The sequence below is a fragment of the Haliotis cracherodii genome, unplaced genomic scaffold, assembly GCF_022045235.1.
Source record: "Haliotis cracherodii isolate W230 unplaced genomic scaffold, xgHalCrac1.p SCAF_14, whole genome shotgun sequence".
NCBI classification, from domain to species: Eukaryota; Metazoa; Mollusca; class Gastropoda; order Lepetellida; family Haliotidae; genus Haliotis; species Haliotis cracherodii.
In genome coordinates, this window is record NW_027266269.1 from 29,716,381 (window position 1) to 29,742,701 (window position 26,321).

A 26,321-nucleotide genomic window follows, 5' to 3' on the forward strand; every position below is an offset into this window, starting at 1 on the left:
CAGTAAGAATACTAAATACATAATGGAAACAGAAGCCATACTTTCCAAATAGAATGATTTAGGTACATTGACAATATCAATGAAAAAGAATACAAAGGAATACATATCTGTAGGTACTTCAAGCAACAAAGAGTTCTCGTTGGAAGACATCATTGTATGTCAAGCTTAAGCATGGCTGTCTTGCAGCTGTAAATCTCCATAGCTGTAGAACTGAATGCGGGACTGGAATACACTGTTTCCAGATTTGAGTATGTTGAAACATACCCCATCAGAATAGGCATCGTCGTCCCACAATTCCACTGTCAGAGTATCTGCGACTCTGTTGAAAGCAGTGATATGGTAGGAGGCATTTTTTAGAAATAGTGACTCTGTGTTTGCTTCACAATGTATTTTGTTCCTGGAAATATGATCCCCCAGTGCGTCCAGACAGTACTGCAATAACATACTTGGGACAACGTATCCGTACGTGCCTTCATCTCGCCCTGGGACTGTCACAACAAACGGTTTAACCTGTGCACCCCTACATATCATGTCAGATGGAGTGGCAAACGGTTCGAACCAAATGTCTGCTTTCTTGTAATATGATCCAAATCTTTCCTTCCAAATCTCAGGGAGAGGACATACCTCTGTGAACGAATCAGAAACAAGTACGCCCTTATCTTTGACAACAGCTATTGGATGGGAAACATCGGGCGATCTCATCAGGAATTCACAGAGGATTGAGGACTTTCCGTATGATGCCAGTTTGCATTCAATCTCTGCGGGGTATTTGGGACTTGGGTTGTACATTTCTTTTGCAACACTGAATTCTCCTGTTAAGAGACGAAGATAATTGTTCTTCTCGAGTTCCTGTGCGTTTAAAAACTGCATACCTTCGTCTTGTTCGTGCATCAGGAATTTTCTACCTTGATATATGGTCTCTTGCACTGCAATAGGGTCGACCAAATCTAGAAAATAAAGAACATGTAATCTCAACTCAATTATTTTTGGTCACTGATTCAGAACATATAGTTTCATAATGGTTTCGTAACATAGCTGTAACATAGGCGACTATGCTTGTCGTAAAGGGCGACTAACGGGATCGGATGGTCAGGCTTGCTGACTTTGTTGATGCATGCCATGTATCCCAATTGCATGGATCGATGCTCATGATGTCAATCACCGGATTGTCTGGTCAAGACTCGATTATTAACAGACTGCCGTCAAAAAGCTGGAAGTCTGCTGAGTGCATCTTTAATGTCACCATGACCTCCATAATGTAGCCATGAGCTTCATAATGTAACCATGATCTCCACAATGTAACCATGACATCTTTATGTAACCTTGATCTCTACAATGTAACCATGACGTTTTCATGGCATTATTCCCAATGTCCTATTTCTCATGAAGATCAAGAAGTACATCACTGGAAATGTAATACGAGGTATACCTACTTGTTCGACGGTCGAGCCCATTGTTTGCCAAGCCATGCGGTAACTTTACTATAGTCCGTGTTTTGGAGATGGCAGTGCGCCTCATGGGTATCTGTGATGTAAGTCTGAAAGTAATTCATATATATAAGTGAGTGAGTTGGGTTTAACGCCGCTTTTAACAGTATTCCAGTCATATCACGGCGTGTCAGCTTAATGTGGGAGGAAAGCCCGAAGTGATGCCGATCTCAGACGTTTACCACTTCGGTGAAACCCACGAGCACTTGTATGGTGCTGACAAACCTAGACACATAATTAGGGGCGAACCTGGATTCGAACCCACAATCATAGGTTTCTGGCGTGCCCAAGGGACGCAACTCTGCACAGCGAATCGCGGCGCCTTAGACGACTGGCCGACCCGTGCCCCCTCATATATAGAAGCACAATAATAACACAATTATAAAAATTCATGATCAAATTGAAAAAGTACATTTGTTTGTTTGCAAGAAATATTTAGGAGTTAAAAATAGTACGTCCTGCACAATGGTGTATGGAGAAACGGGATGATATGCACTGTAAATTCAATCCTACTTAAAAGTTATTAAATACTGGCTTCGCTTGATAAACATGACTAATGATAGAAACCATGGGAAACCAAATTGGGTAACAAACGTAAAAGAATTATTATTTATTACGGGTTTTAATTATGTGTGGTATAACCAGTGTGTAGACTCAGAACTGCTCTTTTTAATGTCCTTCACCCAGAGACTAAAAGATATGTATTTGCAAAAATGGTTAGAATTAAAGTCCAAATCAAACAAATGTTTATATAATAGAATCATTAAAAGTGATACTGAAATTGAGGCGTACCTCTGTTAACTTGAGTTTAAAAAATTTAGAATTGCACTAGCACGATTTAGATGTTCCTCTCACAACCTGTATATAGAGGCTGGTAGATATATAATCACACTGATAGAAGAGACAGAATATGCACATAGTGTGACACAAATTCAATTGAAGATGAGTTTCACTTTCTCCTGGTATGTCAAGCTTACAAACATTTACGTGATAAATATCACCGGAATGTCCAAAAGTTTTTAGATCTTTTAACTTCATCTAATGATACTATGTTATGTAACCTGGCAACATATGTTTATCACGCGATGTCACATAGAAACAGAATTGTTAGTTAACAACCACGTCAGCTAGATGTAAGTACGCATTGTACTATAGGCCTGTGGCCTTTTAAGTACTGAATAAAACTGTTTGAACACACAATAATAACACAACACAGTGCTTTACAGAGAGAAGATTCTACAGTGTATCCAAACTATATCTTCAAAACAACATCTACAGGACGAAAACAAATTTCTTTTCAAAGTGAATGAATGAGTAAAAGGACATCGAGGAAACAATATTCATGCACGTTGCTGTGTGGCGATTAAGTTCCGACGACGATATTTGTGTACCAGAGTGTTTCTGGGAGGTAGCATCTCACATTTCATCTGACATTACATCAAGACCAGCTTTCGTGAGAAGATCTCCCTGGTGTTCAGCCTAGGCCTATCTTGATTAATTACTTACTTACTTATATTGGAGATTTAACGTGCGCTTTCCGACTGCAAGCGTATGTCGCACTCGGGCCCGGTCAGGCATTTTAATGTGTTTCCAAAAAGGGGAAAAGTGAGTTTGTGCAACCCAGGAGGGGGGCTTTAGGGGTTGCTTATATAGTAATTTTGAAATTTTGAGATTTGGAAAGAATGCCAAGAGTGGGTGGGGGACGAACTAAGGGAGCTGTGTGTGTTGGGTGGTTATATATCTTGATTGATTAGTAAAAAGTTTTATAGGTGTTCGGGCAGCTCGGCCTATTTCCACCTGGTCCCAAATAAAGGTTTGCTAAGTGCTAGGCTTATCCACTGGCTGCTTGCTGACTCTGTGTCCATTAGTCATCCCGTGGCCTTCAAGTATCTTAATCAGCTCTCCGTGTCCATCAATCAATTTACTGTATAAACATTGATGTTAATAAGTATATATACCTATGTTGTTTAGCACTATCCATCACTTGCTTGATAAAGGTGTTAGGATCTACACCGAAACGTCGCACTAATTGTAAAAAAGAAGTTGTTCATCCATAGAACTTGTCTTACTTCAGCGTGACTATATCGTTCTCACATTTCATCTGACATAACATCAAGACCAGCTTTCGCGAGAAGATCACTTTTCTCCCTGGTGTTCAACCTAGGCCTATCTGGGAAGCTTGACCACTGTTGCGACGAGGTGATTATTATTCTTGTCATAGTCATTTTCACTGCTCTTACATGATATACTACCATTGAATATTGTACTACCACACTATATGTGTACTGTCATTGTGTACACACTATTGTGTACTGTGCAGTAATTTGTTTTGATTTTTATATTTAGTTAATTTTTGAAAACAATTGTTAACTGTATACCAAGTGTTGGTTGGTTGTTGGTTTCACACTAAATTCTTTTACGTACAGATTTCTGAGTTAACATATTGTTTCAAGTCGGGAATCGACATGTAACACTAATTGTACCCACGAGAGGGAATAAAACCTGGACACTAGGCATGATTAACAACTAATCAACGCTTTAAGCAATATTCCATATTAATGGTCATCACACATTGCACCCCATAAAAGGCGTCTATGTTTGTCATAAGTTGCGACTAACGGGATCGGGTGGTCGGACTCGCTGAGGAGAATCGAACGCTGGGTTTTCGGCGTGACGAGTAATTGCTTTAACCATAAGTGAGCAAAGTGAAGACTAAACATATGACACGTACAATAAAATGATTTCAATTTACAATACAATTAATTATATTTATGAATTTAAATTCCTGTTGTTGTTTTTCCTATTTGACATAGAAAACCCTATTTCAGACCTTAACTCCAATCGATCCAAACCACTTTGGTTTCAAATGTCGTTGATATCACACCAAGAAAATCTTGAATAGGTGACGAATGAAATATGTGTTGACGTGCATGAGAGGTATACGTTGTCATAATGTTTGTCATGGAAATTGTCACAGTGTCCTGCATTGGTTGTATTATCGTCCCTATATTTGCGCAAACATTCATCGTCGCAATGCTATGATTAAACGTATTAATGGTTACACAAAACGTTGTAGCAACCAATCTGAGAGTCTACATATTGACGTCATGACAACGTAACCTCACAACGTTCTACCAACCAATCTGGGAGTCTACATATTTACGTCATGACAACGTAACCTTACAACGTTGTAGCAACCAATCTGAGAGTCTACATATTAACGTCATGACAACCTAACCTCACAACGCTGTAGCAAACCAATCTGAAGTCTACAGGTTTACGGCATGACAACGTAACTTCACAACGTTGTAGCAACCAATCTGAGAGTCTACATATTTACGTCATGACAACCTAACCTCACAACGCTGTAGCAAACCAATCTGAAGTCTACAGCTTTACGGCATGACAACGTAACTTCACAACGTTGTAGCAACCAATCTGAGAGTCTACATATTAACGTCATGACAACGTAACTTCACAACGTTGTAGCAACCAATCTGAGAGTCTACATATTAACGTCATGACAACGTAACTTCACAACGCTGTAGCAACCAATCTGGGAGTCTACATATTTACGTCATGACAACGTAACCTCACAACGTTGTAGCAACCAATCTGAGAGTCTACATATTTACGTCATGACAACGTAACCTCACAACGTTGTAGCAACCAATCTGGGGGTCTACAGATTTACGTCATGACAACGTAACCTCACAACGTTGTAGCAAACCAATCTGGGAGTCTACAGATTTACGTTATGACAACGTAACCTCACAACGTTGTAGCAACCAATCTGGTAGTCTACAGATTTACGTCATGACAACGTAACCTCACAACGCTGTAGCAACCAATCTGGGAGTCTACGGATTTACGTCATGAAAACGTAACCTCATAACGTTGTAGCAACCAATCTGGGGGTCTACATATTTACGTCATGACAACGTAACCTCACAACGTTGTAGCAACCAATCTGGGGGTCTACAGCTTTACGTCATGACAACATAACCTCACAACGTTGTAGCAACGAATCTGGGGGTCTACATATTTACGTCATGACAACGTAACCTCACAACGTTGTAGCAACCAATCTGGGGGTCTACAGATTTACGTCATGACAACGTAACCTCACAACGCTGTAGCAACCAATCTGAGAGTCAACAGCTTTACGGCATGATAACGTAACCTCACAACGTTGTAGCAACCAATCTGAGAGTCTACATATTTACGTCATGACAACGTAACCTCACAACGTTGTAGCAACCAATCTGAGAGTCTACATATTTACGTCATGACAACGTAACCTCACAACGTTGTAGCAACCAATCTGGGGGTCTACAGATTTACGTCATGACAACGTAACCTAACAACGTTGTAGCAAACCAATCTGGGAGTCTACAGATTTACGTTATGACAACGTAACCTCACAACGTTGTAGCAACCAATCTGGTAGTCTACAGATTTACGTCATGACAACGTAACCTCACAACGCTGTAGCAACCAATCTGGGAGTCTACGGATTTACGTCATGAAAACGTAACCTCATAACGTTGTAGCAACCAATCTGGGGGTCTACATATTTACGTCATGACAACGTAACCTCACAACGTTGTAGCAACCAATCTGGGGGTCTACAGCTTTACGTCATGACAACGTAACCTCACAACGTTGTAGCAACGAATCTGGGGGTCTACATATTTACGTCATGACAACATAACCTCACAACGTTGTAGCAACCAATCTGGGGGTCTACAGATTTACGTCATGACAACGTAACCTCACAACGCTGTGGCAACCAATCTGGGGGTCTACGGATTTACGTCATGACAACGTAACCTCACAATGTTGTAGCAACCGATATGGGGGTCTACAGATTTACGTCATGACAACGTAACCTCACAATGTTGTAGCAACCGATATGGGGGTCTACGGATTTACGTCATGACAACGTAACCTCACAACGTTGTAGCAACCGATCTGGGGGTCTACGGATTTACGTCATGACAACGTAACCTCACAACGTTGTAGCAACCGATCTGGGGGTCTACGGATTTACGTCATGACAACGTAACCTCACAACGTTGTAGCAACCAATCTGGGAGTCTACAGCTTTACGTCATGACAACGTAACTTCACAACGCTGTAGCAACCAATCTGGGAGTCTACATATTTACGTCATGACAACGTAACCTCACAACGTTCTACCAACCAATCTGGGAGTCTACATATTGACGTCATGACAACGTAACCTTACAACGTTGTAGCAACCAATCTGGGAGTCTACATATTTACGTCATGACAACCTAACCTCACAACGCTGTAGCAAACCAATCTGAAGTCTACAGGTTTACGGCATGACAACGTAACTTCACAACGTTGTAGCAACCAATCTGAGAGTCTACATATTTACGTCATGACAACCTAACCTCACAAAGCTGTAGCAAACCAATCTGAAGTCTACAGATTTACGGCATGACAACGTAACTTCACAACGTTGTAGCAACCAATCTGAGAGTCTACATATTAACGTCATGACAACGTAACTTCACAACGTTGTAGCAACCAATCTGAGAGTCTACATATTAACGTCATGACAACGTAACCTCACAACGTTGTAGCAACCAATCTGGGGGTCTACATATTAACGTCATGACAACGTAACCTCACAACGTTGTAGCAACCAATCTGGGGGTCTACATATTGACGTCATGACAACGTAACCTCACAACGCTGTAGCAACCAATCTGAGAGTCAACAGCTTTACGGCATGACAACGTAACCTCACAACGTTGTAGCAACCAATCTGAGAGTCTACATATTTACGTCATGACAACGTAACCTCACAACGTTGTAGCAACCAATCTGGGGGTCTACAGATTTACGTCATGACAACGTAACCTAACAACGTTGTAGCAAACCAATCTGGGAGTCTACAGATTTACGTTATGACAACGTAACCTCACAACGTTGTAGCAACCAATCTGGTAGTCTACAGATTTACGTCATGACAACGTAACCTCACAACGTTGTAGCAACCAATCTGGGAGTCTACGGATTTACGTCATGAAAACGTAACCTCATAACGTTGTAGCAACCAATCTGGGGGTCTACATATTTACGTCATGACAACGTAACTTCACAACGCTGTAGCAACCAATCTGGGAGTCTACATATTTACGTCATGACAACGTAACCTCACAACGTTCTACCAACCAATCTGGGAGTCTACATATTGACGTCATGACAACGTAACCTTACAACGTTGTAGCAACCAATCTGAGAGTCTACATATTTACGTCATGACAACCTAACCTCACAACGCTGTAGCAAACCAATCTGAAGTCTACAGGTTTACGGCATGACAACGTAACTTCACAACGTTGTAGCAACCAATCTGAGAGTCTACATATTTACGTCATGACAACCTAACCTCACAAAGCTGTAGCAAACCAATCTGAAGTCTACAGCTTTACGGCATGACAACGTAACTTCACAACGTTGTAGCAACCAATCTGAGAGTCTACATATTAACGTCATGACAACGTAACTTCACAACGTTGTAGCAACCAATCTGAGAGTCTACATATTAACGTCATGACAACGTAACCTCACAACGTTGTAGCAACCAATCTGGGGGTCTACATATTAACGTCATGACAACGTAACCTCACAACGTTGTAGCAACCAATCTGGGGGTCTACATATTGACGTCATGACAACGTAACCTCACAACGCTGTAGCAACCAATCTGAGAGTCAACAGCTTTACGGCATGACAACGTAACCTCACAACGTTGTAGCAACCAATCTGAGAGTCTACATATTTACGTCATGACAACGTAACCTCACAACGTTGTAGCAACCAATCTGGGGGTCTACAGATTTACGTCATGACAACGTAACCTAACAACGTTGTAGCAAACCAATCTGGGAGTCTACAGATTTACGTTATGACAACGTAACCTCACAACGTTGTAGCAACCAATCTGGTAGTCTACAGATTTACGTCATGACAACGTAACCTCACAACGTTGTAGCAACCAATCTGGGAGTCTACGGATTTACGTCATGAAAACGTAACCTCATAACGTTGTAGCAACCAATCTGGGGGTCTACATATTTACGTCATGACAACGTAACCTCACAACGTTGTAGCAACCAATCTGGGGGTCTACAGCTTTACGTCATGACAACGTAACCTCACAACGTTGTAGCAACGAATCTGGGGGTCTACATATTTACGTCATGACAACGTAACCTCACAACGTTGTAGCAACCAATCTGGGGGTCTACAGATTTACGTCATGACAACGTAACCTCACAACGCTGTGGCAACCAATCTGGGGGTCTACGGATTTACGTCATGACAACGTAACCTCACAATGTTGTAGCAACCGATATGGGGGTCTACGGATTTACGTCATGACATCGTAACCTCACAACGTTGTAGCAACCGATCTGGGGGTCTACGGATTTACGTCATGACAACGTAACCTCACAACGTTGTAGCAACCGATCTGGGGGTCTACGGATTTACGTCATGACAACGTAACCTCACAACGCTGTAGCAACCAATCTGGGAGTCTACAGCTTTACGTCATGACAACGTAACCTCACAACGCTGTAGCAACCAATCTGGGAGTCTACATATTTACGTCATGACAACGTAACCTCACAACGTTGTAGCAACCAATCTGGGAGTCTACATATTGACGTCATGAAAACGTAACCTCACAACGTTGTAGCAACCAATCTTGGGGTCTACAGATTTACGTCATGACAACGTAACCTCACACTGTTGTAGCAACCGATCTGGGGGTCTACGGATTTACGTCATGACAACGTAACCTCACAACGTTGTAGCAACCGATCTGGGGGTCTACGGATTTACGTCATGACAACGTAACCTCACAACAGTGTAGCAACCAATCTGGGGGTCTACGGATTAACGTCATGACAACGTAACCTCACAACGCTGTAGCAACCAATCTGGGAGTCTACAGATTTACGTCATGACAACGTAACCTCACAACGTTGTAGCAACCGATCTGGGGGTCTACAGATTTACGTCATGACAATATAACCTCACAACGTTGTAGCAACCAATCTGGGGGTCTACGGATTCACGTCATGACAACGTAACCTCACAATGTTGTAGCAACCGATCTGGGGGTTTACGGATTTACGTCATGAAAACGTAACCTCACAACGTTGTAGCAACCGATCTGGGGGTCTACGGATTTACGTCATGAAAACGTAACCTCACAACGTTGTAGCAACCGATCTGGGGGTCTACGGATTTACGTCATGAAAACGTAACCTCACAACGTTGTAGCAACCGATCTGGGGGTCTACGGATTTACGTCATGAAAACGTAACCTCACAACGTTGTAGCAACCGATCTGGGGGTCTACAGCAGTACAGTAGTCTGGAGTGTAACGACCGCCTCAGCCTGTGGCTGCGTCGCAGTTTGGGCCAGCTGGGTTTTAACTAATAATAAAAAATGGGAAATAGTAATAAACGTCTGGCCAAAAAAACTGTAAGAGAGGTGGAGTAAGTTAGGAAATAAGAGCGGTAGAGGGTTGAGTGAGACAAGAGGTTGTCAGTTGAGAGCTGATAAAAGTCCCAATCTGTAACATAAAATTGTATAGTGAATGTATAGCATAAGATAATAAATAAATCAGGTAGTCTTATAATTATGATAATTAAGTTGATATAAAAGGAATGCTAAAAGAAAAAGGCAATAACTAGGTAAACTATGTTAAAAAAACGTTGGCCTAGTTGCGGAGGGGGGGTGGGGGGGGGGGGGGGGGGGGTCTGGCTTGTGTGCGTGTGACGGGGAGTGTCCTTGACATTGGGACCCGTGCAGATTCCGGGGAGGAATAGGTCTTCAGCAACCTATGCTTGCTGTAAAAGTTGACTATGCTTGTCGTAAGATGCGACTAACGGGATCGGGTGGTCAGGCTCGCTGACTTGGTTGATGCATGTCATCGTATCCCAATTGCGTGGATCGATGCTCATGATATCAATCACTGGGTTGTCTGGTCCAGACTCGATTATTTACAGACCGCCCTCATATAGCTGGAATATTGCTGAGTGCGGCGTTATACAACAAACCAAACCAAACCAAAAACCTTGACATTAATATTTGCTAGGTGGCTGGTTGAAAGAGCGTTACCATTAGTGCGTATATGTGTGTATATGTGTAGAAATACATACGTGAGTATACTTTTCATGTGAACGCGTATACCTATGTGTGGATATTTATACCAGGAGCAAATTTACATCATGTCTGGTGCAGGTGCGAATGTAAACGTAAATTTGCACTGTGTGTATATGCTGCAATGTGAACGTTTATGCCAACGCCAGAGGACGATCGAATTAATATACTCACGGCCAAAAGAAACGTAAACCATAGGCCAATATAGAGGAGTATGTTCGTCAAGAAGAGATGTTTCTAATGTCTACCACTTAATGACAAAACCAACAATCAGTCAAATATTACCACAATGTGTCGTTATTTTTTATCACGATATGCTGCATGTGTTTCCAAACTTTACACGCTGCATGTGTTTCCAAACTTTACACGCTAATCCTGGACAAGACAAAAGGTGCATCGTGAGTAATGGATCTATGACGTCACTTGTGATGTGTTCATGTGCGTCGGCCCACACAGCATACCAGCATTTGTGCGTCGAACCAATCTAATATTTCTTGAAAGCGAGTATTTCTTCATACATTAACCAACATATCTAGTACTCGCGTTTCTGTTGTCGGTGAGTATATATCTGTTGATTTACCAACATCAAACAAATTGCCAACACTTCTGTATTCTGAAGTTACCAGCGTTTATGCATATACACTCTTCAAAAAAAGAAACGCACAGGTAGCATGTCGTTCATTGAACCTGACTACACAAAGAATCCGATATATCAATTGGATACAGGCTATTGAAAATTGTTGGTGGCCTGATATTCGACAAAAGGTGCGTAAAAATGCAGCCATTGTCCATTTGCAATGTCTTAAACAGCATTGCTTTCACTCTTGTTAAAAAGTGTCATGGAGGAAAACGGTTAAGCAAAATTCACGTGCAAGTTATGGCATTCGTAACTCGTGGTAGTGGTTATAAAGATAATTTGTCATTCAATTGTCAACATTTATCAAGTTGGAAAATGCCAGGACACAGCGCTGCCTGTTGCACGCCACCTCCACGTCCACCACAGCACCATTTGCCGCCTTTGGGACCGATACATACAGTTTAATTCCACTGCAGACCGTTCGAGAACCGGTCGACAAAGAGTTACCACCCCTGCACAGGATCGCTACATTCGACTGTTCCACCTTAGTGCCACAGCTACGGAAGCTACCCTGCTGCCCTTAACTTGCACCACCGCCTCCGTGGTCTTGTGGTAGAGCGTCCGCCCGGAGAGCGGAAGGTCCGGGGTTCGATCCCCAGCCGCGTCATACCAAAAGACGTTAAAAGATGGTACTTGTTGTTACCCTGTCTGGCGCTCGGCATTAAAGGGCTAAAGCAAGGACTGGTCGGCTCGGAGTCAGTATACTGTGTCTGAGTGGGGTATTCATGTTACACTGCGGCATGGTATCTCAGTGAGCTAGCACTGACCGGCATCAGTCCGGTCTAGTACAAGCAGTCACACACACACACGTGCACGTCGCTATATAAGTGCAATAATCTTGGACGCGACGTTAAACCCCATTTCACCTCACCTCACCTCACCTTAACTTGCAATGAATATTAGTAGTGATCATGACACTATAACAAAGACAAGATTATAGAGCAGTATATTACACTTCACATAATAATAATACCCCTTAAAGTACTCACCTTGACCATATCGTAGCGGAAAGGCTCATGATAAATATTATCTGCATCCACTCCAATCAAATGATCAGCCAAAATGAACGTGGAATAGGATTTGTAACTAGCTCTTATATATACCGGTGATAAATCGATAATTTCAACCACGGTGTCAAAGTTTCTAATCTGCCAATCAAAACTGTGGGTGTGTCCCTGTGATGTACCAACCAATGAGAAAACCGACGGAACACAAGTCATGTCCTCGGACACACCCCACAAATATATTCGACTCTGCCGCTAATGAGTCAGTGCATGACAACTCGATCCAATAAAGTTGCCTATCCTGGAATCCATGAGGTGTTAGTCCAAGACAAGTTGTTTTTTCCTCAAATCTAGTAATATAATTCAAGTACACTTATCAGTAGAGCGTTGTAATTGTAGGGGGGCACGGGTGGCCCAGTCGTCTAAGGCGCCGCGATTCGCTGTGCAGAGTTGCGTCCCTTGGGCACGCCAGAAACCTATGATTATGGGTTCGAATCCCGGTTCGCCCTAATTATGTTTCTAGGTTTGTCATCAGCATACCCGTACTCGTGGGTTTCACCGAAGTGGTAAACGTCTGAGACCTGCATCACTTTGGGCTTCCCTCCCACATTAAGCTGACACCCCGTGATGAAACTGGAATAATGTTAAAAGCGACGTTAAACCCAACTCACTCACTCACTTGTAGGATTCTATGGCAATAGGCGACATCATATACATGGTAAATGGTACTGGCATGTGTCATTATATGCCAAATGTTAAGAATGTATGCTCATAAAATAAATTATTTCCATGTTTTCCAAAGCAGAATGAATGAATTGTATGTGATCAGTTTGCGAGTGGTTTGCTATTGGATATATAAAAAACGAAGCTTCAACTGTTTCCATAGGTTTTGAAAGTGATGCAACTGGATGGATTATTTACATAAACCCCAGGGGCGGTCGGGTAGCCTTGTGGTTTAAGCGTTCGCTCGTCACGCCGAAGACTGGGGTTCGATTCCCGACATGGGTACAATGTGTGAAGCCCATTTCTGGTGTTCCCCGCCGTGATATTGATGGAATATTGCTAAAAGCGGCGTAAAACCATACATAGTTAGTGAGTATTGTTTTACACCGCTTTTAGCAATATTCCAGCAGTATCACGGCGGGGGACACCAGAAAGGGGCTTCCCGCAATCATTTAATGTAATTATTTTCGATATTTGGCAAAAAGTGGTTTTACATCTATGTCAAGTTTCTTTTTTTGAAGAGTATATTATGTTTGATATCAACCTTCAAAGGACAAGATTTATTTGGCAATATAAACCCTAAAATGATTAAAATGAAATTTTATTTTTTATCAAATGCAATATTGGTTATTGGTACAGTCTGCACTGTAAATATGTTAAATACTTGATGTATGTCTATGTCAGTGGCTTATATTTCATAATTCAATTTCATATTTATTTGAACTAATTGACTTTTTGAAACAGTATAGTTAATATTGTGCTATTGAACTAACCTTCAATACATTATTAATATTTTTTCATATTTTAAGATAAATATTGAATCCCTTCTTTTTTCATTTTCAGTCGGGGGTTGAATGTTTATTCAAGCTGGTTGGCTGTTGTAATAACCCAAATCAGAAGCTGACAGCTAATTCAACTCGTCAACAAATCATATCTATTATTGATGCTAGCAAGACCAGAAAGGATGACCTACATTTAGTAATTGAAAAAAATAAATCTTCTTCCGATGTTATTGAATTATTTTACCAAAAAACTGTGTTTCTACCTATACATCAAAGATTCACCTTAAAAGACTTTCACAATCTTGTTCAGATAAATGCCTGCCAGAAACATTCAAAAAGAGAAGGCGTCGTTCAGTTTCAAGCACTGACTTTCACTTTCTAAAACATTGCTTATTCTGTGGGAACCTATGTGAAATTGAAAAAGACTCTAGAAATCCTGGACGATGGAAGAGATCTCTTCTTTGCAGAACTGCAGATGATGGCCAAAGATCATTCCAGAATATACTTCTTGGGACATGCGGTATACGCAAGGATAAGTGGGGACATGAAGTACGACAGAGTAGATGGAGCCATAAGTGAAAATACTTTTATGGATATTGTCAAAGCACTCTTTTATCCATACAATTTATTAGGAAACATCCTTTTCTAAACCGGAATCTAAACGGGAACAGATATATTAGAGAGGCATTGTAGCTAATTACGACTCACATCTTCATCGCAGCGCTGTTTATATAGATCTAGCTACAGTACGGTTTCGAAGCGAGCACTGGAACTTACTCGTTCAGTTTTCGATCACCATTTTATTCTCTCTCATTGTCAAAAAGTTTCGGAGAACCAATTATCATATGAAATTTATTTGTTACTACGTTTATTAACATAATACAGTTCAATATCGCTAAATATAATTCTGTAATATGGCAATCTCATTAAAATTAGATCTTAGTTCTCGCTACCGCTAAACAAAGCGGTAGCGAGAACTAAGATCTGATTTTAATGAGATTGGTAATATGGTAGCCTACGTGGCAACATATGGAGATCGAAAACCAAACGAAAATGTATTGTATTTTTCATTGGTGCACATTTGCTACACCTATCTCACCTATCAACAAACGATGGCCAACTCACTGACAATATATGGTGATATTTAACTTTTGACTATCGACTAGCTTATCATCACCAGGGAGGACAATACCGCAAACACCCCTTTAAAGCGCGCGACGAGAGACTCGTTTTACTTTTGTTCGTTTTCATTAGAAGGGAGTCGGACAGAGATCTAGTTATCGGAAAATGATGAATTGATTCTTTTTTGGAAATATTAAAAATACACATGATAAGCACCTTGCTAAAATAAACTTTATAGACCGCACCAACAACCAGATGATCCACATTTAGGCTTCTTCAGTCAGTGCTAATATGTATCTTTTCGGAAACAACAAGTCTGTTTCTGTCTCTTCCCGTACATGTAAACTTTAAATAGTAATGATTTCAGAAATAACACGTAAGAAATGGCGATAACTGTCAGTGGTCAGTGGGCGATGAATAGGTTAGGCCTATTTACAGACCTATACGCTTACGATCGAAACCCGAACATAATATGACGGCCACAAAACGCCGCCAGACTGAATTCTGGTCAAATATATACTGCTTGCCCTTGTAATTACCCTTGGTATCCATAAAATAATAATATGGAAAACAGCCTTGGGCCTCCTTCACCTCTACATACATCATGTTCTGTGTATCAAATATTAATATCAACACTGACGCTCAGTGAAAGTGACCGGCAAACTGCATTCTAAACCCCGCCACTTCTGAATAATACGATACACTTAAATCATTTGACTATCTGCATGTACAGAAACATATCAACAAACGGAGACTGCTTTTGAAAAATTAACTTACCTCATCCGAATTCACAGATGATCTGTCCAGTTCTAGTTGCTGCACAATCACTTGGTTGTATTATGTCCAGAGTGTGCTTGAACTAAGATGGCTGGTGACAACAAATCTTCCGCGACAATGTGACGTCATTATGACGTCACTTCTCGAGGCAACAGGCCAAACTTTTCAGCAGTCGCTCTCGTTGTTTTTAACTGTAATATTGCTTTTGACAACATTTAGTAGACAGGTAACTTCGTTAATAGATATATATGTTTAAAAAAAAATAAAACTAAGAGATGGTAGATCTACAAGTGGTTTCCTAAACATCATCTACAAAAAGTGTTGTAATGTCCAAAGCACAACGTTATCACAACGTTATCACAACGTTAATTTGCAACGTAATACTAACGTACGTTGTCATAGAGATTCGCAATTACGTTCTGGAAATTTTAGTATTAAGAGATGAAAATTCAAATGCCGAATATACAGAAGATAATGCATTACTGCCTTGGTATTCTGACAAATTCATGTTGATTTTGATAAAGCAGTTCTATTCCTTAACCCCCTGGATGCCAGAGGGACATATATGTCCCTCCTCTACAACCCTCACTTTGAAGTCGAATAAAATTCAAAATACATCACCCACACAACTACACTTTACAGTTTTGAATAAAGTGGGAAATTCCCTGTTCTGTGATATCATTCACTGGCATTTTAGGCCAAGCAAAAGTACTCAACATGACCTCTGAAAATTAGGCACATCGTAAATGTCGCCATTTTTTACACATTACTAAATCACCACTCACTGCGTTATTTACAGCATGTTTTGAAATCTAAATTTCGGATATTTACTCGGAGAAATGAATTTTAAAAATAGCATATTAGTGATCACGGGTATCTGTCTTTTATGAAATCACCAATGATCATTCCAAAACGTCTCCGATAACCCTAGAATCGTTTAGAATGTTTTGGGGAAAACGAAAACACGAACGCCGAAGTGAACTTTCCGCCATGTTGGATAGTGTTTACACCGGTTATGAGACGCCTGTAACATCACGTATATTTCAAACTTAGCTGCGATACCTACATTCTTGAATTCCTCATACATTTTAAAATCAAATGACCAGTGGTCTTTGTCACCAATACAAAGTGGCTAGATGAAATCAAGCAAAATAAGTTAGGTGTGAAAACGAACGCTGTGCTCGTAAAACTGCACATGGTTGAAATGTAAACAAAGCAAAATTGAGATTTTACACAGTGTAGCATATTCTCCTATTTTGAGCTATCCATTCGTCTATTCGTTCAAGATATTGGCGTAAAATTTTCAGAATATGCATGGGAAGAGAATCGTAGGAAGAATAAGGGAATTTCAAATAGATACATTGCAATGATTTGATATTTTCAACAGACGTTGTCAAAGTTACCGTTCTGGTTGACGCCATGAATGACGCAAAATCACGCACAACGACAACGGTATTTATCGGAATTTCTGACTATTTCCGTTTGTTTCAATGAAAATTATGACAACAAATAACAGTACATAGATTGTCAGAATGTTTCTGATTACTTACATGTAACATTTATGTTTATACGATCCCTGAATCAACGAAAGTCCCCTCGTACAATCCCGCGTACTGTTGAAAGTGTACACGCCATTTTGTAACATAACAATGTGATAGGTTTATAGTGTCGACTACGATATTTCTTTGCTTTGGACAAGTGTTATAAGATGAAGTGTAAATGTAACTGCAGCATGTACGTATTTCTTGGGATGTGTAATAAGTCAGTAATATAAGTTCATATAACCATGCAATGTCCATGAATAGCCGTTTCATTTTATTTTATTACTAAAACTATATATATTACTTTAACAAAATGGATAATATTTTTCGGTAAAATATATGCACACATTTCTGAAATGTCTTGGTCTTGGATTTGTCTTTTATGTCGTTGGATACAGAGAACAGTTATATCTAACGATTCGCCAGGTGCGCGTTAGTCACAAACAATTTACGAATTGTTCCTCTCGTTTTGCATTATATAATCAATGGTTACATTATTTTTTCAATATTGTGATCACAGGATAGTAAACAGTTTACTTTATTTCTCCAGGAATTGTAAAATGTATAAAAATAAAACCCGTGCCAGGTACCCCGTTGGTTCAAACGTATACGATTATCCTGATAATTCTATACCAAAAGAGCTTTCTCTGCATCTTTTATTGTGTAAGAAAAAATAACATAATCATGAACAAATATATGTCCAATATTGAATATAATTTTGGTTGTTTTGAAATATTCTTTTGGGAATTTCATTACGTAAATTGATGCCAAACAGGTGCGTGTCTTGTCCAATTAAGATACACGATAAACTATCTAATTGTTTACATATTCAAGACATTATTTACTTGGTGAGAGCAGTCATTTTATGTTGTGTCGAAAAAGCGTCAAATTCCCTTCCTCACATCGAGATTTTCCATACCATGAACGAAAATTAGGGGAGATATATATTAATCAAAATACCAGTGTCGTCTTTCTCCGACGTTATCAAAGACATAAAACCAGCCATGACGTCAAAAGGAATCGTGTTATTTTTAAGGTATTTCATTACATTTGATGATAAGGCTTGTGCTCCATTAATAATGATGCAACATTGGTCAAATTACACTTACACAATCAGGAGAATGTTGGAATCTATGGACTAAGTTATAGGTTAGATAAGGCCATCCATTTCTCTATTACCTCCTTTTTATGAAGTACGATTTCATCATTTCTTATGGGTATATTTTATAACTAAACATGTACAGTTTCAATATCGATATTTGTGTTGGAATAGTTTGGTTCCTCCTGAACAAAACACCACGAAAATATATTGTCCTTGCCCACAGCTAATTCTCACAAAGTGACCTGAGTTACAACAAACCACAGCTAAGCATAGCGGAGTTATTCCCCCTTTTCTTGGTACGTGTGTAACCTCTCTGTCACCTTTTGACGTCATAGCGAAAAAACAGTTTTCGTTATTTACGGCATGCTATTTTTGGAATTGAATGTATGTCGTTATACATACGCATATAACTCCATTTGATATGTAGTTATGTCGTTCAGATATTAGGCAGTATTTTGTTCGCTCACAGTTTCCGTAAAGCTTCTTAATAAAAAAAATTGTCGCACAGTACTTTTATCGGTGTATGTTAAAAAGCGAAGAAATTTACTGTTTTTCAACGCAGAATAAATTCTCGGACAACACTTAGGAGTGTCTTTTTTAAAAACAGGTTTGATATTTACAGTTAAATTTACACTATCAAATAAGAAATTTAATATTCTCCACCTCTGCGTAATTTTATATGCAGAAGTAGATCCAGTGCCGCGTGAGCGCAATTCTCGCACAACCTTCACTTTTCCGATCTTAGGAAAACGTGCGTCAGAAAAAAAACTCGGCATCCAGAGGGTTAAATTATGACTATCGAGAAGCAAACTCTATAACGTTTCACCGACGTTTCAGAAACGTAGTTAAAAAACGTTGTGTGATGTCTGAACTAGTAAAATGTTGACTATTGAATGATAAATTATTGGCTTATGCTGGCCTTTTTATAGCCACTACCACGAGTTACGAATGTCATAACGTGCACGTGCATTTTGCTTTACTGTTTTCCTGAAAGACATTTCTGAACAAGTGTGAAAACAATGCCGTTTCAGACATTGCAAATCGACAATGGGTACGTTTTGACACAGCGTTTGTCGAATATCAGGCCACCAACATGTAGGAGATAAATATACTGTGTTTTCACTGCAGAGCTAGGTTACCTGTAGCAGCCTGAGGTTTCAAATGTTAAATTTAGCGCGGTTAGATATACAGGTAACCTAGCTCTACATTGAAAACACAGTATGTTTATCTCCATTCTACTATGACAAAATAAAACGCGAACTCTTTCTCAAATATACTGAGTGAAGCGGCCTGGGTTCAGTCCAGTGTCTTGAGTGGGTTATCGATCTGAATTACGGAATCAGCGAACACAATATGGCGCTGTATATATTCAAGCAGTTTCTTTACACCCTAATACTTCACTCGAATATATGACAGGCAGGTGTGTGTGTGTGTGTGTGTGTGTGTAGGGGGGGGGACGTTTTGAGAGAATTTGGGATCATTATGTCAAGTGCAAAAATGTACAAAAGCGTCAAAAGTTAAAATATCGTGAAAAACGGAACACGTGGGTTCAGTAGTTTCAGAGAAGCATATGTCGAGAGCCTCACGCCATATTTGCTTAAAGATTCCTAGGCAAAACCTGTCACTTCATAAGGTGACCACATTACCCACCAAGTTTCAAGTGTCTGGCCCCTAATCTTTGGAGAAAAAACTTTCTCAATGCCGCCACAATGGAATTCTAATTTTGATGCCTAGAACAAACATGAACCCAAATCCGGTAACAAACATACAGATACAATTTCAGCTGAATCCATCAAGCCATTTTGGAGAAGATGAAAGTGTGAAAAGTTTATGTTCGCAGACGGAAATCAGGTGAGTTTAGAACAAACGTTGACAACAAACTTGATCATAGTGTGGCATCATCAATTGTGACCGAAATAAAAGCTTGCGTTACATTGTATGTTGGTTATGTTAACGTAGAGTGAGTGAGTTAGGTTTAACGCCACTTTTAACATTATTCCAGTTATATCACTGCGTGTCAGTTTAATGTGGGAGGAAAGCCCTGGACGTTTACCACTTCGGTGAAACCCACGAGCACGGGTATGGTGCTGACAAACCTAGAAACATAATCGGGGCGAACTGGGATTCGAACCCACAATCATAGGTTTCTGGCATGCCCAAGGGACGCAACTCTGCACAGCGAATCGCGGCGCCTTAGACGACTGGGCCACCCGTGCCCCCTGTTAACGTAGAACAGTTATAATTTATATTTATTCCATATAAATCGGATGATGATTTTGTTTCTTTAGCAGGTACCGAAATGCTACTTGAAGAGCCAAAAATGTGGGCCGCAATGTTCTGCCACGAGATGCGCCCTTTTTCTACCACGATCTGCTCGCCATGCTTTGTTATGCATCTTAACTTTGTACTGCACGTGAACAAGTAAATTTAAGCCTTTTGGGGCCATTTTTTAATATTTTTTCTTTCAACTTCATGATGTTATTTACCTACAGTTTTGATGGAATCTTTGAAAGAGTCGAGTAATTGAAAAGTTGATATTTTCATTTTGATGTACAGAATGACCCGCTTTGCTGAAGCTATATATTTAACAAAAAGCGACAGAACTTTATAATATCAGAAATCTCTTTTAAAGGCAGTGTTAATTGTACGATTCCAAATGTATCATGAGCATGTGTTTATGAATCACTGCCAGGCAGTCATGACACCAGGTGTTCGCAAAAATTCGAAAAATTCGACCGCATCCTTCCCCACCCGTCACAATACATGCAAAGGCTAGTCAATGGTTCACCTAAAAACGTTTGGTTTGTTTGTTTGTTGTTTTACGCCGCACTACAATATTCCGGCTATATGACGGCGTTCTTTAAATAATCGAGTCTGGACCAGACAATCCAGTGATTGATCTCATGAACATCGATCCACACAATTGGGATCCATGACATGCTTTAACCAAGGAAGCCAGCCTGACCACCCGATCCCGTTAGTCGCCTCTTACGACAAGCATAGTCGCCTTTTATGGCAAGCATTGGAAAGTGCTTGTTCCATTGTACCTTAAATGTTGTGAAATCGGGATTTTGCTAGACATTAATATAAATTTAGTTGTTGAAAAGTTGAAGTAATCCCATTTGCCATGTATTGTCGTCACTGTATTGTCAATCTTCATGAGGCAAAGTGGCTGATCAAAATAAAAAATGCAGCAAAGAGGGTTTGGGTGATCCTGGCACAGTCAGGCCCTTGCCCCCTCTACACGCAGCCCATACAGCGAATGGGACTTCTCCCAGGAAGCGCTGCCTTGTCAAACCCACCCACAACTTTTCGGAGAATGTGAAGACTCCCCAACAATGCAGCCTTCTGTATTACCCAGATTGTCAGAAGGGCTGTATTAATGGTAGCAAACCCGGTAACTCTCCTAATGTCAGTCAACAGATTGGGAGGTACCAAACCTAAGGCACCGAGAACAATGGGGAGTCGGACAACTTGGTAATTTTGGATGCAAGAGTGACATTTCGAAAGCTTGGTCTGAAGGGACAGAAAATTAATGATATATATGCTTTCATTGGATTTATGAAAAGGGAGTGAGTGAGTCAGTATGGATTTACGCCGCTTTTAGCTCGTGGGTTTCACCGAAGTGGTAAACGTCTGAGACCTGCATCACTTCGGGCTTTCCTCTCACATTAAGCTGATACGCCTTGATATAACTGGCATATTGTTAAAAGCGGCGTTAAACCCAACTCACTCACTCACTTATTTTAAAAAAACAAAATCAACTACGTGGAGATTTTACGTGCGCATCATTAAATTTACACGCTGTTTCTGAAACTACATTACACTCGAATTTTCACATACTGAAGATATTATATACAAAACATAGCATAAGGTACATCCAAAACGTATTGAAAAGGTTCTTAACAATATAATTCATAAACTTACACTATATAGATGGCTGAAGTTCGACCGGATATAGCCAGCTGAAAACAAATGTGGGGAACCCACGGGGCCAATCTTCTAAACTAGTTCTTCCGGTCTTAAGGCGAACCACTAAAATATCACAGTTCCTGTTGGAACATTGACATCTAATGGGATACGTTAGGGTCACAAATATTGTGGAAAATGGAAATAAAAGCGACTGAACCCTTTCCATATTCACAAGAAATATCTGCAAATCGATTTTAGGATTCCGACCATATAATTAGCATGTGTTTATGAATCACTATGAAATAGTGATGATACCAGGTGTTTGCGAAAAGGTTAGCGTATCCTGTCTCTCCGATGGCACCCATCATAAACACATGCAAATGCAAGTCAATTGTTCAACAGAAGAACCACGGGAACACATGTTACAAGTCAAGGAGGGGTCGTTCTTGTCAAAGAAATTCGCCAGAACTGTACAAAACATTCGACATAACCGAGAATCCAGAGTTCGACACAAAGGTGTTCAACTACGCGTCTTCTATTCATTTGTTATTATTTCAGGCATAGTTTCAATGAAACACTTCTTACTGACGTCCAAAAGAAACTTTACCTACTGAAATTATAAATTTCAGACAAAGTATAAAAAAATTTCGATGAAGTCTATCTGAAACACATATAACCTAAATACAACAATAGTGTATGCAGAAAATGTTAATCGTCTGTTACATGTTTGCGACATAACACGCGAAAAAGTGAAAAACACGAGCACAAAGGACAACTGCAAATGCACGTGCGGGTAAGGGTATAAAACGGTTGCAACGGCAAGTCAGACATCCACAGTGATAAAAAAATAATGCCACAAAAGAAATGCCACGACACAGTCGAACAACGTGAACGAGCCTTGGGTATGGTACAGGTGGGAGCAGATCCATGGTGACCGGTACTTCCTGACAGTGACGTCATCGGCGACAAATGCCTTAGGTCACAGGGTTAGTCGACAGACAGTGGCCAGGAGACTCAGGACTCATGGAATCAGGGCTTTTAGACCATACAGAGGACAGCTATTGACAGCGCAACATCGTTGTCTTCGATTGAGATGGGCCCGGACTGTACGACGTTGGCAACGACGTGACTGGCAGAGGGTTGTCTTCACTGACGAAAGTCGATTCTACAACGTGTTTACCGCCGAAGGGGTGAACGACCGGCGGCGTGTTGCGTGCAGGAGGTCGTGGAGGGAGTGGCATGGGAGTGGCATGGTGTGGGGAGGGATCTGTGGGCAGGTGAGGACACCGCTGGTCATCGTTGACGCAAACTTGACAGCTCAGCGTTACATGGATAACATTCTTCGTCTAGTTGTCCTACCATTTCAGCCACGTGGTGTCATTTATCAGCATGACAACGCTAGAGACCATACAGCCAGAATTGTCACTAACTTCCTCACAGCCAACAACGTCAACGTCCTGCCGTGGCATGCACGCTCACCCGACATGTCCCCCATAGAACACCTCTGGGACTTGATGGATCGTCGTGTTCGACAACGACCACACTCTCAAGCCATCCGGCAAGAACTGATCTTGGCCCTCCAAGATGAATGGCGTCAAATCCCACGTGACCTCATCAGACGACTGACCTTTTCTGTGCGTCGAAGAGTTTTGCGTGTATTGAGGCATTTGGTGGTCACACATGCTACTAATGACTTTTTATTAAACGTGAGCGATTGTTTATGTACTCTGCCTATTGTCCATGATTCTGAAAGCTCGAGTTTTGTACCACACCCAACTTTGGGGGGCTCTGACGTCATTCTCGGTCTCGGTATGATTGTCATTTTCAGTGTTGATTATGTTGATATATTGATCTTCTCAATACACTTTGCTTAATGCATGTATGTTTTGTTGTTTTTGAGCAAGAGTGATTTCAAACTCTGGTAAAGTTTCTTTTGGACGTCAGTTTATTACATTTATTGTTGTCATGTTAACTGATGTGTCAAGTACTTGCAAATAGGGTTGTTAGTTGATGTATTCATTCCTCTATTATTTTTTTTATAAAATATGTCCAGAGTGAGTGAGTTAAAATTTAACGTCGCATCGGCATTACTTCAGCCATATAGCGACGAGACCAAGTTAATATATTTACAATTCAGTCATTAATGCAAAGTTCTATCTAAAAACAAGTTGTAAAACATATTTGAGCATACAATATTTAGAATCAATTTATGAAACATATTTGAGCATGACAATATCATATATACAGTTTTAAAACACGGGCTATAGGAAACCCGTAACCAAAGCTAGGCCACCTCGCTGGGGATCATGTGGACTTACAGTACCTCTGCCTCCTGCATGATACCCCAGCAGGATTTACGTCATCACTTTAGCTACTGGTGGTTGTGCACAATGCTAGCCAATATAACAAATACTCAGCAATGTGTTGGCTTAAAAACACTGGTTGGTGATAGTTACATTGATTATGATAGGATTACGTGTCACACAGGAGGACAATATTTTTACAGTACTTTAACCTCCTGGACAGAGCCTTCAATAAAGTCAGTTACTAATAGCATCACACCAAATTTAAAAACAAGTATTTATTTATTCACATACATATTTAAAATTTATTATACAGACCAATTTCCTTCAAGTAATTTATGATGAGCTGCCCGCTGACAGGGGAAAAGAGAGGATTCAGATGTACGCTTTGATAATGTGAATCCCTTGCGATTGCAAAGTCCACACAGTCTAGTAATATATGCTTGACGGTGAACCTTTCATCACAAGTGATACACTTAGGAGGTTCGTCCTCATCTGTCTTAAGCAGATATTCGTGTGTAAACCGACTGTGGCCAGTACGACATCGTCGTAAAACGACCTCGTCATGTCTTGACTGACACCCCAAGTAGGTATGACCGATTGTTGGTTTCAATTCGTGAAGTTTATTGCTTCCTACCTGGGTGTCTCACTTCTTTGCATGAGATCCCGAGTATAACAGTTAATAGTTGGTTTGAAATCGCTGAACGGGATAAGTAGTGGACATATCAGTTTGTCAAGAGCTGCTTTAGCTGCAGCATCGGCTTTTGAGTTACCTGTTATGCCAACATGACTTGGTAACACGCAAAAGACGATGTCGCATTGGCCAATTGAAAGATCATTGAAAAGTTCTAAAATGTCTAGGATTCTAGGATGATTTGAGGAGACACTTTTAAGCGCCTGAAGGCAAGACAATGAATCAGAGAAGATGATGAAATTTTTAGATTGGTTTTGATGTTTTATATAGGTCAAAGCTGTAAAGATAGCTTTGGCCTTAGGAGTAACAATTGAACTAGAATCTGGTATTCTTGAGGAGATAGTTCTGGATCCAATGATGGTGGCACTTGCAACTTTGCCACCATCCTTGGACCCGTCTGTAAAAATGGACCTGTGAGAATTATATTTTGTGCGTAATTGGTAATAAGATTGTTGATATACCAACGGATTAGTTTCCGACTTTTTTAGTTGGGTTAGAGTGAGGTCTACTTCAGATTCACCATCTGCCACCATCTGCCAGGGAGGAGAAGACAGAAGTTGGGTAGGTGATATTATATTTAGATCAATTTTAGCTGCAGTGATGTGTGGTTGAATTCTTATTCCAAGTGGTGCAACCAGGTTTGATAGATTTCGAAACAGGTTTTCATACTGAGGATGGAAAACACAATTGTATGCTGGATTGGATTTATTTGAATGCAATTTAGTGATGTATTGCAGTGAATATGCCATGACAAAGTCACGAAAATTCACAAACTTTCACAATGAATGATAATAGGACTGCATATGTGAAAGACCGCTTAAAAGCAGACACACATGATTTCAGAGAGCTCGCATCTGTTGGCTCCGCTGGGATTCTTCATTTTAAATGCACAATTAATGTTAATAGAACTGCATGTGTAACGACCCCTGAAGTTATAGGTTAGAATAGGTCTTCAGCAACCCATGCTCGTCGTAAGAGGTGACTCTGCTTGTTGAAGAGGATCGCTGAATCTGTTGATGCA

At 40.4% G+C, this 26,321-nt stretch overlaps 1 protein-coding gene across 1 annotated transcript; it reads right to left on the reverse strand.

The window, feature by feature from the left end:
- Nucleotides 1-165: 165 nt before the first annotated feature.
- On the reverse strand, nt 166-23,970 carry LOC139460349 (uncharacterized). Its single transcript, XM_071241839.1, has 3 exons — nt 23,783-23,970; nt 1,434-1,537; nt 166-947 (listed from the first exon to the last, which is right to left on the reverse strand). Exons 1-3 carry the CDS (start codon nt 23,968-23,970, stop codon nt 166-168), a joined length of 1,074 nt encoding a protein of 357 aa, XP_071097940.1.
- Between the last annotated feature and the right edge of the window lie 2,351 nt (nt 23,971-26,321).

Coding starts and splice junctions, on each gene's coding strand:
- LOC139460349 (XM_071241839.1), bottom strand. CDS start 23,970: ATGCCTCAATACACGCAAAACTCTTCGACGCACAGAAAAGGTCAGTCG. Junction 1,538..23,782: donor TTCTATGGGGGACATGTCGG/GTGAGCGTGCAT, acceptor AATTACTTTCAG/ACTTACATCACAGATACCCA. Junction 948..1,433: donor TGGGCTCGACCGTCGAACAA/GTAGGTATACCT, acceptor TTTATTTTCTAG/ATTTGGTCGACCCTATTGCA.